Source organism: Argiope bruennichi, chromosome 10, assembly GCF_947563725.1.
Source record: "Argiope bruennichi chromosome 10, qqArgBrue1.1, whole genome shotgun sequence".
NCBI lineage: Eukaryota > Metazoa > Arthropoda > Arachnida > Araneae > Araneidae > Argiope > Argiope bruennichi.
This window is the reverse complement of record NC_079160.1, coordinates 73643012-73657926: the sequence shown is the minus strand read 5'-3', so window position 1 is coordinate 73657926 and position 14915 is coordinate 73643012. Positions and strand designations below refer to the sequence as shown.

The 14915-nt window shown below is 28.3% G+C and overlaps 1 protein-coding gene across 1 annotated transcript in view; it reads left to right on the top strand.

Annotated features, from left to right (window-relative positions):
• Nucleotides 1–14915, top strand: part of LOC129987594 (leukocyte elastase inhibitor A-like) — a 47065-nt gene that overhangs the window by 14852 nt on the left and 17298 nt on the right. Inside the window, exon 2 of the mRNA XM_056095555.1 lies at nt 5499–5984. Within this exon, the coding sequence (XP_055951530.1) occupies nt 5521–5984 (464 nt within the window). The 5' untranslated portion in view covers nt 5499–5520. The remainder of the gene's footprint in view (nt 1–5498; nt 5985–14915) is intronic.

The window sequence follows — 14915 nt, the reverse complement described above, 5'->3', positions numbered from 1 at the left end:
GTAGAATATATGAAAGAAAAAATGATTCTACAATAGACAAAAATTTAAATGATAACATCAGAGCTTTAAATAAATATATAATAAGACTAGAATTTCCCTTACAGAACTGGTGATTGAAAAAATATTCGATAACGGCAGTTTCAAGAACAATACAAAAATAGTTACTAAGTACTAAAAACCGGCTAAATTAAATCATGATCAAGAAAATTAAAAATTGTAAAAAATTATGAAAAAAGTATCAGAGGGAGAAATGGACAATGCCTATAAAAATCCAAGAAAAAGAAATACTTCATTATAATATTAGCAGACATATTCTCTTCTCAGCTCTAACATATACTTACCCGATATAACACAACCTGTTCATTTCTCCGTTGACTTGGCTGTTTCCTCAAGTATATTCCGTATGTATCTTTACAAAGATTCACTCTACTAGAAAGCCTACCTTATTTAAATCCTCTGATGTCAAGCTATGGCGAGAAGAGCGTTGTCTCATGTGTCACCATTCGATTATGGTTCGAAATTAAAATGCCTTTCCAGTAATAATCATTGAGTAACTTCAAAATGGACCCTCGACATAACTAAAATAAAATAAAATAAACTAGTCCTGCCCGTATAAAAAATTGGTACTGTTCTGTTTCCTAGGGTTGTTGGCGACAGTTAAATTATTTTCGCCACATCATCAAAATTTCAACAAATTCGCCAAAAGTTATTTTTTTCTGCGCAACCTTGTGCCATAAGTGTAGTAATAAATCGTATTAGGTTTGCTACAATGAATTAAACATGACGCCAACAGTTTGGCGATTTTTCGGCACAAAGGATTTGGCGATTTTTTAAAACCCTCGGAAACGGAAAAGTGCTAAAAAAATTAAATAATCTATATTTTAAAAAATAAAATAATAAAAAGGGACGATTTACATTGAATATAACGTGCATAAGAGAGAGGAAAGAAAAATGAAAACTGTCCGACAAAATTCAAATGAATATTTTTAAGAATTCATACACAAAAAAAAATTTCCAATTTGACACTTTGATTCTTGATCGAAAGACAGACAAAATAAAAATATCGGATAAATGGAATTCAGTTGTTCAGTTCCGAATTAAAAAAAAGCGACAAAAAAATCCATAAATTCATGAAGGAAAACTGCCAAAATCGTTTGGAATTTTCTCCATAAATGCTAAACGCCTCGTCATATGTGCGTTGTAATGTAAAAATTTCGTCCCCAACTGCAATGACTCGACACTTGATAGACAGACATGAAAAAATTATGAATATCTAGGCCAGGGCTTAACCTGGATAACCGAGCACGCTATTTTTTGAGACCAATTCGACTGCCATGTCTATATAGAACGGTCAATGAGTCGTTCCAGTCTTATTTATGGCTTTTAACTTCAAAGTATTGGGTACAATTGCGCTCTCTCTGTAGAAAACGAAATAAAATCTGTAGGTTTTTCGACTGTGGCATAAGGTTATAAATGCTGATAGGACAAAAGTTTGCTGTTGGTTGGTTTATTTGTCTCTCAAGTATGTATTTTTCTGTTATTTGATACTCATGGATTTAAATGGGTTTTTAATATCAGTTTTATCTGCTTGCCAGTTATAATTCTTCCATTATTTTGTTTATCATACGAGGCATAAATTTTCGAATTTTCATTTAAATAACCATATATTTTTCTAAGACATGTGTAAAGCTTATTAGGCTGGATTAGGTTCTATATCGACTCTTAAGGTAATGCATATTTCGGGGCTGATTTTTTCTCAACCTCAATTTTAAAAGCTAGATTCTTTTTATTGGTTTTAATTTAATCGCTATAGATAAGCAATTTTAAGTAACAAATTTTATCAAATTGAATTGGAAACAGATTTAATTTTGTATGGTCATTTAGGTTATTTTAGTACTTTTTTCAATTAAAACAAAATTTAAATGTAATTTTAAACAAAATGCTAAAAAAATTATAATTTTTTAAAGCATCCTAACAATATAAATTTTTTTTTTCAATTATACAGATCATATTTTTCTTTAGAATTATAAAATGTAACTTAAAACTTTCAAAAAAGTATTATTTTAAAATTTTATAAGAATTGGATTATGAAATTTAAAAGATACTTGATTCCAATTTGAATAAAATCGAATGCATAGTTCCTGGCGATTAGGCACAAAATTAAATTACTTGAAACAACACACAGATTTCTCAAAACCACTTCACAAAGTTGGACATCCCTAGGCATTTGCTTACTTTGCTTTTCTCAGTCTTTTCGAATATACCCTCAATATGGCGTATTTTGTAATCAGTTTATAACCATAAAGAAGAAAAGAGCGATTGAATTTCGGATCCTACTTCTGCTGCCCTTTCAACTCCAAAAACTGATACAGATTGGAATTTTAGTGTCAAAACCACTACCAAGTCTAACTTACATATCTTGTTATTGTTTTAATTTTTCTTATTTGGGAAGATGAAACGGCCAGACAATCAACTAGAATGTCGCATCTGACATATTTTGTTCCAAAATTAGTTACACGTCAATAATTTTGATGTATTAGTTTTGATGCTTGTTTAACATCAATAATTTTGTGGCTTGTTTAACATTCATACTCTTAAATATAAACAGACACTCAATTCATTAATGGATATGACCTAACATTTGACAGAAATCTATGTTTTTAGATCAAACATCAAATTTATTCAATCAATTAAATTGATGATTTATGAGGATGACACGTATAAGAATGACTTTATAGGAAAATTCCACAAATACCTCAAACTAAATGTCTTTTAAAAAGAATTGTTTGGTAAAACATTTTTGAACCAACTCTTACAAAGATGGACTGATATACTAACTTAATTCCAAAATGGCTTTTAAGATTCTTGAATTAAAAAAAAAAGACGATAATTCAACATTTGAGGTCAACTTGTTTTAAAAATCAATTATAATACTTTATTTTCGTGGATAAAAATACTTTATCATCATATAAATAAAATTAAAATGAGTTTCTGCATAACATTGGAATTTAACTTCAAGAATTATTTTAGTTTAAAACACTACATCAGCTATGTTGATCAGTTTATTAAATTCATTTTATATTAAAAGAAATGAACATTTATGCATAATTGAAAAGAAAAAAAAATCATTTAAATCATTTACACTTGATATTCAAGAGAATTGATTTGATACTAATTTACATTACATGATTAAAATGGCTTTTTAGTAATAATTTTTTGTTGCAAAAGTATTTGGATTTGTTTGAAAGAGCTGTTTCTAAATTGCAATTAAAACATTATTAAACTGAATGGTTGCGATCGATATGTGATTTTATAGTTAAGGAATGTGAGAATTAATAATTAAAGAATATGTGAATTTATTGTTAAGAGTTTCAGTAATATGTAATTAAAAACGAGAATGATAAATATTATGTTTCAATAAAAATAATAAGTTTTTTTTCGCTATTGTTATGAATATTGTAACTATTTAATTAAAATTAAATAAATTTAAATAAGGTTATACACTTTTTTGTTTTCAGTTCGAAAAAACATAAAAGAAATCTTATTTTTCAGAGAATGTATAGGAATTTTGCTTTACAATTTCAGAAAACATTTTTTTTATATATATATATCTAAACTTCTGTTCGCGTCAGTGTATTTTTTATCTTTCAGGCATTCTCCGAAATACCGTATAAAACGATTAATTGTATTCATAAGTTAATTGTTACAGTTAATCCATTGTTATTCGATAATCACGTTTGAAAAATTGTTTAGTATGGAGAGGGTTGCATTTCTATTTTAGAGTGTAGTAACTTACAAATATGGCGAATTTTTGGCGGAATCGGTTTCCAAATCTGGAAATATCCAATCTTAAGGTCATTTAAAGAGAAACAAAAGCATGTGTAATTCTTCAAATAGCAGCATCATTTTAATTATAATTAAATTAAAAGAATTAGTTGGCAACATCATTGATATAGAAAATAACAGAGCCTAGATATTATTTAAAATTTGATTAAATACCTAAATGGATCCTATACTTAAAAAAGTTATTTGAAGAATGCAATTGTAAGCACTTTTTAAAATGGAATCGACTTGCATTGCGTTAAAAAACCGAGAATTCTTTTATTTATTCTTAATGTAAATAATTTAAAATTTGATGAGGTATAAGGTAAAAATATGGCGAGCGGATCAAAGCTAGAACTAGGTCTAGGTCAAATACAAACCTAGTGATTAATTTTAAAGTAATTAAATTAGCGAAAAAAATGAAAAAAATTTGAAACAACTACATATAGTTAGCCCCCTTCCCCTCATTGGCACACACGCTTCATGCTTTCTAAATTTTCAATAGAAAACTGATTTGGATTTCTGTTAATCTATATCATCTCAACCAGAAGATTCTACAGAAATATTAAAAATCGATAGTTTTATCAGAAAGGCTATTAACATTTACAAAGTCTCGTTTAGGTCCTACATTTTACGAAAAAAACCCCTTTTGGTTTTGTTTTGAAATGTCAAAGTAATAACAAAAACAAATGTATGCATGTATTTGTATGTGTAGATGCTGGCGTTCTACAGATCAGACTGACTGATATAGAACAAAGAACTTGTTACATATATATACTTTGGAGGGTAGGAATGCACACTTCAAAATGAAAGTTTGACGTTTTTTCCACTATAATATCTGAAAATTATTATAGCACAAAAATGATTTATATACATCTATATAGGCTGCGGCTAAACAAGTTCATATACAAATGTTGGTAACAGACTGTTGTATTTACTTACCGTTGTATGTTGTCATTCGTTATCAAGATCTTGACAACCTAATGTGTCAGTTTTTTTCTTCTCCTTTTGTTCCGCATGGTAACTTCAACAGATATAGCATTTTATGGGATTCATATAATACAAAATTCAATGATCTTTCCAAAAAATTACCTTTTAAATGATGCCAATTTAATATTCGCAAATTGTTTCAAAATTTTGGCAACTTCTTTGAAAGTATATATATTTTTTTGCCTAATTTTCAACAATAGATTTTATTTTTGTCCTGAATTTCAAACCATTTTCATTGCTTCATCAAATATTTAGTCGCTGAATTTTCCACCATTGTTGAAAGCTAAAAACAGAAAGATTCAGTTTACTAACCGTATAGTTTATAAGAGGAATAAAAAAATAAATAATAAAGTTACAATACCGCGAAATTTAGAAAATAAATGAACCTTACATTTAAGTTTTTAATAGCGCAATGATGTCATGGGTTTGGTTTATATTATAAAAGTTCATATACACAATAGACACAACATTAATGAAAAAATTAAAATAAAACGACTTTAATGTCTAAAAATTTGACAGAATGATGCATACGAAGTTAAATCTAAACGGTTTAACTGAAATTAAATATAACCAATGTCTCCAGCGTTCCAGATGATCGTTAAAGGCGACTGGTCAAAAATATTTATTATAAACGCACATTATTTATAAGCTTATTGAATGTTCTTTTCTTTTCTTCTTCTTATTAGGTTCAAGTTCCTATCAATCACAATGACCATTCTCATTTTAACGACATTCCTCACGTCCCTGTTTGCTACCTGCCTATGCCAGGGTTCAGGCTCTCAAACTGTAACCTTCACGATGCGCAAGATGGCCTTTTCAACAAACCAATTCGGCATCGACCTCTACAGAGCCCTTAATGTCACCGATGAGAATGTGGCCTTGTGCCCTTTCTGCATCGGGTCGTCCCTGGCCATGGTTCTTCTGGGGGCCGAGGGAAACACGGCCATGGCCCTGCGACAAGCTCTGTATCTGTGGGGCCTTCATCCTCAAGAGGTTCACCTGGCTTATCATGATCTTATTGCCCATCTTGGACTGAACCTGACACCTCTTGATGAGGTCTTTTTGGGCGCTAAGAGATCCCACGGAGAAGATAATGTTTTGAAAATCATCGATAATGTCTATATCCAGAGGCATTTTGCGGTGCATTATCCTTATCAGTTTCTACTCAACAGGTAAGCCAATTACTAAATTCAATTTTTTAATTTAGTTTTTTTAGGAAACAAAGATTTAATTTTATCAGATCTACTCATCATCACATGGCCATTAAAAAATGTAAACAACTTTTTCTTTATAAAAAAATTACTTTTCTTTATTTGATTGTTGGTATTCATTTTTTATTAAATTACATTTTAGAAAAAATGAACGGCTTTAAATTTAGCGAAATCTAATATTTCCAAATTCATCAAAACGTTGAAATCAGATTTTAAGCGATTGATGCATGCTCTTCGTATTGCCTATGCGTGTTCTTCGTATATAAAAATGAATTTAATGAAACAATGTTTAAAAATACAACTTTTATTATTGAAACTAAAAACATTCGGATTCTTTTACTTTTAAGATTAAGATATTTTTTTTAACATTAGGATTAAAATTCTTTTATTTAGTTAGTTATTTAGTTAGTTATTAGCTGATATTATTAATTATTTTAAATCTTAAATTAATGATTCTATATTATAAATTCTCTGGTATCCTGATTTCTTAAAATTCACTAAGAAGTGACGCCATTAATATTGAACCAAAATTCAGTTAAATCAGCCGGTTAAATACCGAGAACGCGAAAATGTTAAAATTTTAGAAATTATCTTAGATAAAAAAATGATTGAATTAATTTTGCAAGAGTTCATCTTTATGAAAATAAAGTAATTCAAGTTAAATGATAGTGTGTAAAAAACAAAATGATATGAATATATTAAAATCTAGAAATTATCTTTTTTTCAATACAAACAACTGCCTCAAAGTTTGATTGGAAAAAATTGCCCTGCAAAGCTGTTAATCATTTGAAAGAAAATTTGTTAAAAATAAGATAATTTTTAAAACCTGTATTTCTCTTATTATGTGGATCACAGCATATTTAAGTGCAAAAACGGCTTTATTGAAAGCTATTATATTCCGTTGAATTTATTTCTTCCTTGGGTTTGTATACATAATTTTATTTTAAATTTCTTTTTTCTTTTTACTGTTTTTATGTTCATAAGAAAACTATATTTTAACGATTCTAAATATAGTTCGATAAGTTAATGTTGCAATAAATGTGTTTTATCACCCATGTTGAAAAAAATATATAACATTTCCGATTTTTGCATAATCAAATAGAGAAAGATTTAGTAAATGTTTCATAAAAAATAGTGAATTCAATATTTAAAATTTTGTTTATTTGTTTATGTAATTTTTTCTTCATATAATTATTTTGTTTCTTAGAACAATTGTATATTTAAATAACTACATTTCTAAAAATTAATCATTCCCATCGGCCATTTTCTGAAATAGTTGTTTTTCCATTCTCTCTGTTTTTTTAAACAAGATCTAAAAATGCATCATGCAAAAATACATTATAGTAAATGAATGATTCATTTTATTTTTGGCAGCTGCTTGATTAAATCGTTTGGAAGAGGGGGAAAAAATAAAACAAGACGACCTTGGGGGAAATGATGTCCTTGTACTCCAGAATAAACATGTTACATCCTCTAAAGCTAACTACTTTTAAAACTGCACGAGTAGTCTCCTCCAAACTTTCTCGCCTATTTTCTAATAGTGAAGCTACCCCTACCTTCATCAAATAATTGTGGACCTTGGGTAAGGCAGAGAACGTCTTGCATGGTTTTGGCTTACAATAGTTACGCAATATTAACCTTTAGCGTAAATTAGCAATTTTACTGAATCTCTCGGAAGATCCTTGGCGAGTTTTTTTTTCGGCGATTAATCCTGTATTAATCGCCAAATTTATCCATCTGGCTCTCTTCGTTTTCTAGTTATTGTGTTAATTTATATTCGAACAACCAAGCAGATAAACTTACTCTAAATGGATTTTACATAAAATTTTATAGAAAACTACAAATCTGATATTCTAATCAATTTATAAAAAAGATATTCTAAAATAAATTCGTTTATCTCAAGCCGTTTTTGAGTTATGTTAGTCACAGACGTATAGACATGGTGTCAAAAATGTGGTTTTGAACTTAGCGAAGATTGAAACTTGGAAATTCGTTAGGGAGATCAAGGAGATCTAAAACTCGAGATCCGCTAAAATCTTGAGTTCGAATTTTTGGACGATTGCAATACTTTATTTATACTTCATATACGAGAAAATAAAAAAGGTCTTGCTTACTCTGTAAAAATTCATTTTATTATAAGAATTACATTAATTTACATAGATTGTCCACTTTTAAATATTGAAATTTATCCCTCTTACTCAATTTGACGTATAAAAAATATTTCGTTGCTTTTAAATTTGACGTTTTTGTTATTTTGCTTTCTGCCTAATTTATTTTTTGGTTGTATTTATAAACAAAATACTAATCAAATCATAATATATATCTGATACAGAGAAACCCTTTAAATATTTTTATGGATATATTTAGTGATCTATTTTTCTGCATAGGGCTAGTGGGCTGTGGAGAAGCAGTTGGCAGATTCATTAATAAAATATCGTTTGCGCCAAGATGCCACATAAATAAACTTAAGAAAATTGCAAATTCTATGAATTGCAAAGTATTGAGACTAGAACAAGCGTTTAGATTGTATTATTAAGCAAACAGTAATTACCTTTTTATAATAAATTTGAATATTAATTAATTATACTATATTTCACGTGAAAGGCCTTATAAAATAGTAAGTTCTAATGATATATTAATTGAAATTTATTACTCCCTTTTAATTTTTTATACTAATTATATGCTTTTATTTCAAAATAAGGAAATAATTAACAAATATCTAATTAATGATTAATAATATACTAACACACATAATTAATTACTCAATACTTTCAATTAATCAATTAATTTCTCAAAAATTAAATAATAGAAATTATTAATATGTTGATTAAATTAAAAACCAGTTGACCAGTTATTGAAAGAGGGGTTTCGCTATAATATGCTTTGCATCGATCCAAAATGCTTAAATCCGCAACTTTAAATCTTTAAACTTAATTAAAAAGCTGTTGTATGAGTCGAATTTTATATACTTGCAGTTTTAACAATAAACTGAAATTGTAAGATATATCAAGGGCTGATAATTATGTTGAATCCCGGAACATAGCGAACAGAGCATGCATAAAACTCCTAAAGAGGCGTAGGTCAAATGTCTGTTACAAAAACCTGTTCAAGCAAATCTAAATAAAATAGATTTAATTTATGCAACAGACAACCAATATACTTGCAAAGCAAAAGTAGTCATCAAAGTCTGCTAGATATGAAATAAATAAAATATTACAAATTATAGCTGGGGAAATCATCCTCAAAAGATATTTCCTTTTTATTTGAAAAATTAGAATGCCGATAAGGCAGTAAAATGCGTTTCCAAATTCATTAATTTAGTGTCATAAATTTAATGATGCGAATTGAACTGAGTCAATTTACGGAATTTCGTATTCACATAATAAAGATAAATAGGTCGTCATCTAAATATGTGTATTCTGCAAGACGTAATGCTATAGCAACTAGCAAATAAAAGAAATCGTGAATGGATTTCAAAATTAAATTGGCGCGGTATATTTGAAATGTATCGCGTGAGCATGAATTTAGTTTTTTCCTTAGATTAATTCCTAAACATCGAGGGAATTTAAATGTTTATTCAAATTATTGCAGAAAGGTCAAAATAATTTTACATCGAGCAAATTTTGTTTTAAATGGAAATGGTGTTACAGCGGAATATTATTCAAAACTATAATAACAGCTCTTTTAATGACATACAAATAGAAATGTTAACACCCTGCTTCTTACCCATTTTCTAACATGTGATTGGCGCAGTTTAGCCAAGGTTGGCTCTTGTCGCCAAAAAACACCAAAAAAAAAAAAAACATGCCCATTTTTAATTTTTTCTCCTTAATAGAATCATTGACTTGTTAAATATATGATACATAAAAAAGCCAATAAAGAGAAATCTCAAATTCAAACTCCATCTCGATATGGAATCCAAATGTATTATGGATAAATTAGTTTAAAAGCAAAACAATCATAGAATAAATCATTCAACTAAAATTAGTCAAAAGCTTTTAACATAGAACATATGCTGATGTTTATAAATGAAACATTAATTAAACACTAACTATATTTTTATAGTTTCCCAATCTTTTTTTATAATTCTAAAATTCAACAAAAAGTTAAAGCAGTTTCACACTAAACAAAAACAGTAGTACATTAAGTTAGATAAATAACAAACAAAAAATTGTACTAAACGAGTATCTGTAAGGTTAAAATTAAGATATCTTAATAATTGTTCATAAAACGTTAGTAAATATATGACAAGAAAGCATGTTATTTTTGCACTAATACAATTCACGTTTTCAAATTTCAATTCCAATTATTAGAGAGTTTACTTTTCGAATTTGTTGTCTTTTTCCAACATTTTACTCTTTTTATATTTTTATTTTACCTTAAGTGCACTTGTCTTGCATTGCTAAAATTATTAAGTTATCACTACAAAGTTTCACTTAAAGAACGGATTTAAAATTTAGATAATTGATACTAATTAAATGTTCCTAAATAATAAACTGAGAAGTGTCAATCTCGACGTAATTTAACATGACTGATTATCCACGGCAGCTGCAGTAAAACTGTTGGCAGATTTAATAAGGAAAATAATTAATTCGCTATATAAGAGATCTTTTCGGCTTAAACTGTTGTCGAGATTTTGTTTCTGATGTTCAGTTTTAGGATATTGAGTAGTTGTTAAAGGTATATAAAATTATTTAAACCCTTATTGCATCAATCATCGAAGGAAACACATTGCAGTAAAATATTAAACAGTTTTGGAATTTTCTTGCGGATAAAAACGTATTATTTTCATACTATCTTATAATAATGTTGGCAACAAGACTACAGACCAAGTTTCCTTTGTCTAGTCGATCAGCTTTTGAATATAGAGGTCACCTAATCCCAAATACAGAGTCAACAGACATTCAACCATTTGACGAATTCAGTCCAATATTTTATGCAAATTTACAATTCTGATAATAATATAAGCACATGTGCTTAATGTTGCATATATAATTTCATCCATTTCGATTTAAAATTTTTTCAATTATTATATTCTCATAGATACAGACTGACGAACAGACATACTTCTATAGACAGATTTCACCCCAAATTTCACAGATATCTGAAACATTGGTGAACAAGTTATGATCCGATAGCTCTTTATTTTGTACTTTTTCGTATACGTAGAAAAACGTTTCGTATACGTTTTTCGTCTCCCTGAGTTCGAAAAAAACATTTTTAGAAAATGCGCGTCTGTCTGTCTATTTATCTGTAACAAAGATAACACAAAAAAGCTCTGATCTAGATGGATAAAAATTGGTGTACGATTTTTATATCACATTTATAGATTTATATGAAATTTTGAGCAAAATCCTCTCAGAGAAAGTCTGTCTTTCCAGCTGTTCGAATACAATTTAACACGATAACTACATAACGAAGATATTTGGATAGATAAAATTCAGCGTGTAAATTTAACATGTATAGTGTAGACACCAATCAAATTTTGAGCCAAATCCAACAAACGGTTCGCCTTCTGTCGGTCTGTATTTTTAGAAACATGTAAACATAATTCAAAAACGCAATGACCTAAATATATCAAATTTGGTATGAAATTTTGTGACTACAAGTGCAATTTTGAGTCATTTTTTTTTCAATTATTGGGGAAAAACTCGTTTAAAACAGAAATACGATTTTCGGATGTTATTTATAGCATGCTAGGAAAAAAATCGCCAAATAATTCGCCAAAGAACACAAAAAAGATTCTAAAGAAGGCTAAATTCACGTCAAAATTTAAAATTTCTTAATTATTGTACGCCAATACTATACAAGGCGTTCTCTGGGATAACACCTTTATTAGAGAGAATGCGAGAACGTTTTGTGGAGACCACTTCCCATAGTTTATGTTATATTGTTCAAGATCAATAGACAGAATAGACAGACATAATTCCAAAAAATATGTTTTTAGAACTGGCCTGAAAAAATTAGATTCGTCAGGGTTTTCCGTACTGCCTACGAGAAAATAAAAACAAAACGAGAAATAGTTACAAGCTACGAGTTACACATTACTAGATAAACATAAACTTGTTACTAGATAAACTCATGATGATCTCAAAATTTTAAATCTTTCTGGATTTTTGGACCAAAATGCACGTAATGTAATAAAGCCAAATAACGCATCACGCCTTAGAAATACATTAGAACTCTAATTATCCAAATTAATTTGGACCAAACCCGATTCAGATGTCGCACATCCGGGTTATTTGATTATGGATGGAAGGAAATCATTTTAAAGGGAAGGGAGAATGAAATTAGTTTAAAAAGTATCGATTTGATAATTAGAAAATCCATCGTAATCGTTAACAAATATGATAATGTAATTTTAACCATTTTCCACTAATATTAAAGAATAATGTGTATGCGTGTCTGGCAGATGTTGACTCTTAGTGGGATAAATTGTTTGGTAGATACTAATTAGGCACATATGTACTTTAAAAGGTGGAAATGTGGAAAACTATAAAATTTTAATAAAAAAAATGAATTTTTTTGAAATTTTTTTTCTCACCATGACGTCTGAAAATATTACGGCGCAAAAAAATAATTGTATGTCATCTTAGAATTCAAAGGATTTTCGTTCCAACAATACCAAATTTCTTAGCGTTAACTTTTCCCCTTATTTTTAAATAATTTTCAAAAAAAAAATTATGCGTATTTTATACTTACAATATTTTGTCCTGACTTTTTTCCATGGTTGATGATTAAGATATGAAGAGTGAGCCTAATTTTCCATGCTTATAGGTTTCAATAATAAAATTACTTTTTATAAAAATTTTAAAGCATTATTGTACTTAGAATAACTTCAGAATCAAGCAATGATGATTTTTTTTATGAACTGTGTCATTTGTATAAACATTCATTCATTCTTTCTTTCTGATGCAATTGGATGTATAAAGATATAGACAGAAAATTTAGAAAACTCTTAGCACATTGAACATAATAGCAGAAAAGTTTTTTTTAAAAAAATAGTGCGAGTTAGATGTCTATCAAAATTTGAATTTAAAAAATATTTTACCGAGGAAGCCACGAAGATCAAGTTATATCACAAAATATTTAATTGAAATTTTTAACAGATATTAATCCTGGAGAACTAATTGGTCGCTAAAGGCGATTGGCTTTACATATAAACAAGAAGATAAAAATAATAAACATGAAAGCGTAAATAGCATGGTTTAAATCATTGTTAACTGTTATATACTTGTATTAATATATCACATCTTTAACATACTAGTCAAAATCAGTTCTTTCTTTTTTTTTTTTTTTTTACTCATTTTGTTCTGAAATATCTCGTTTGCGGTTTATTTTTCCCTTCTCAAAGCGATTTGGATTATTGGGATCCGGATAGCCGCAGTTCAGATAATTAGAACTCTACTGTATACGATAATATTAAGAGGAGATTGGATCAACAAATTTAATTCCAAGTATCTTATACTATCCACTCACAAATTCTTAATTAAAAAAACCTTAATTTAACACATCACTTATAGCAATAATATATCATGAGTGTTTTCTTTCTCTATTTGACATTTGCAATTAAAGCAATATTAAAGAGATACGCCTTTCATTGTAATAAACAAACTGTACCGGTATCTGAGCTGTATATATTTCCCGTGATCTACCACCATTTCGATGCATATTCTCTCAGGTGCAGCGATGGAGTTGGCAGTCGAAACCCAGTGCGTGGGCGTTAACTGCTCTTTAATTTCTTTTAACATGAAATGCGTCACTGCAACCGCTGACATTCGGAACAATACGACAGTTTAATTATAACGCCCAATATGGCGTATTAGAACGAACGCACTGAGAGCATCTAGAACACTGATCGTTTCCTTTAGGGCTTTTATATAATATCCTGTTGGGTGGCATTGGATATTCTCTAGTTCTCGAAATGTTTGTTATATAATTTGTGATGTACTTTAAAGTAGTTTTTGAATAATGCTTCAAGAATTATTTTTCCTAGCATCTTCATGGGAAAAAATTATAATTAAAAATCCCTGAGACTGATAGAGCATAATTTCGAATATTAGTTTGAAATATTTTCTAGTCTTTTTTTTAACTCGTAATAAAGATATATAAGACGACAAAAGAAATTTTCTTACATCTGATAATCATAACATCACTTTAAATTTATACTTCCTTTCATACACATTTCATTCAAATTATAATGAGTTGACACAGCAGTTTGCTATTTTTTGGATTTTCATAAAATAATTTCGAATTTTCTATTGAAATATTTCCATAAAGCTTCGTATGCTTATTACATTAATATACAGTTGAGGCAGCGTAAAAATTTACTATTCTTTTGATTTTTATAATATAATTTCCAATATTCTTTTAAATATTTCATGGTTTTTCTTTATATATGTAGTCCGTAAATAGTAATAAAATGACAAAAAAATTTTTTTATTCTTCTGATTATCAATATATGACTTCGAATTTGTTTCTGAAATACTTCCTTTAAGTTGTTTTTATATATTACATTAATATCATGTTGAGATGACATAACAGTTTACTATTTTCTCGATTTTTATAACATTATTTCAAATTTTATATTGAAATACATTTTTTTAAAGTTTCCTGTGCATATTACATTAATATATTATTGAGCAGAACAGAAATTTATTGCTCTTGAGATTTTTATATCATTTCGAATGTGCTTTTGAAATATTTTCGTAAAGCTTTTTATACTTATTACATGTAATATTCTTATGGAATAAAAAAAGGAATTTTGCTTTTTTTTTGTTTTGTTTTTCATAACATCATTTCGAATATTCTTTCGAAATATTTCCTTTAAGCATCTTACATTTATTACGCGTAATAAATATTCTCATAAAATGAGAAACAAATGTTGATTTT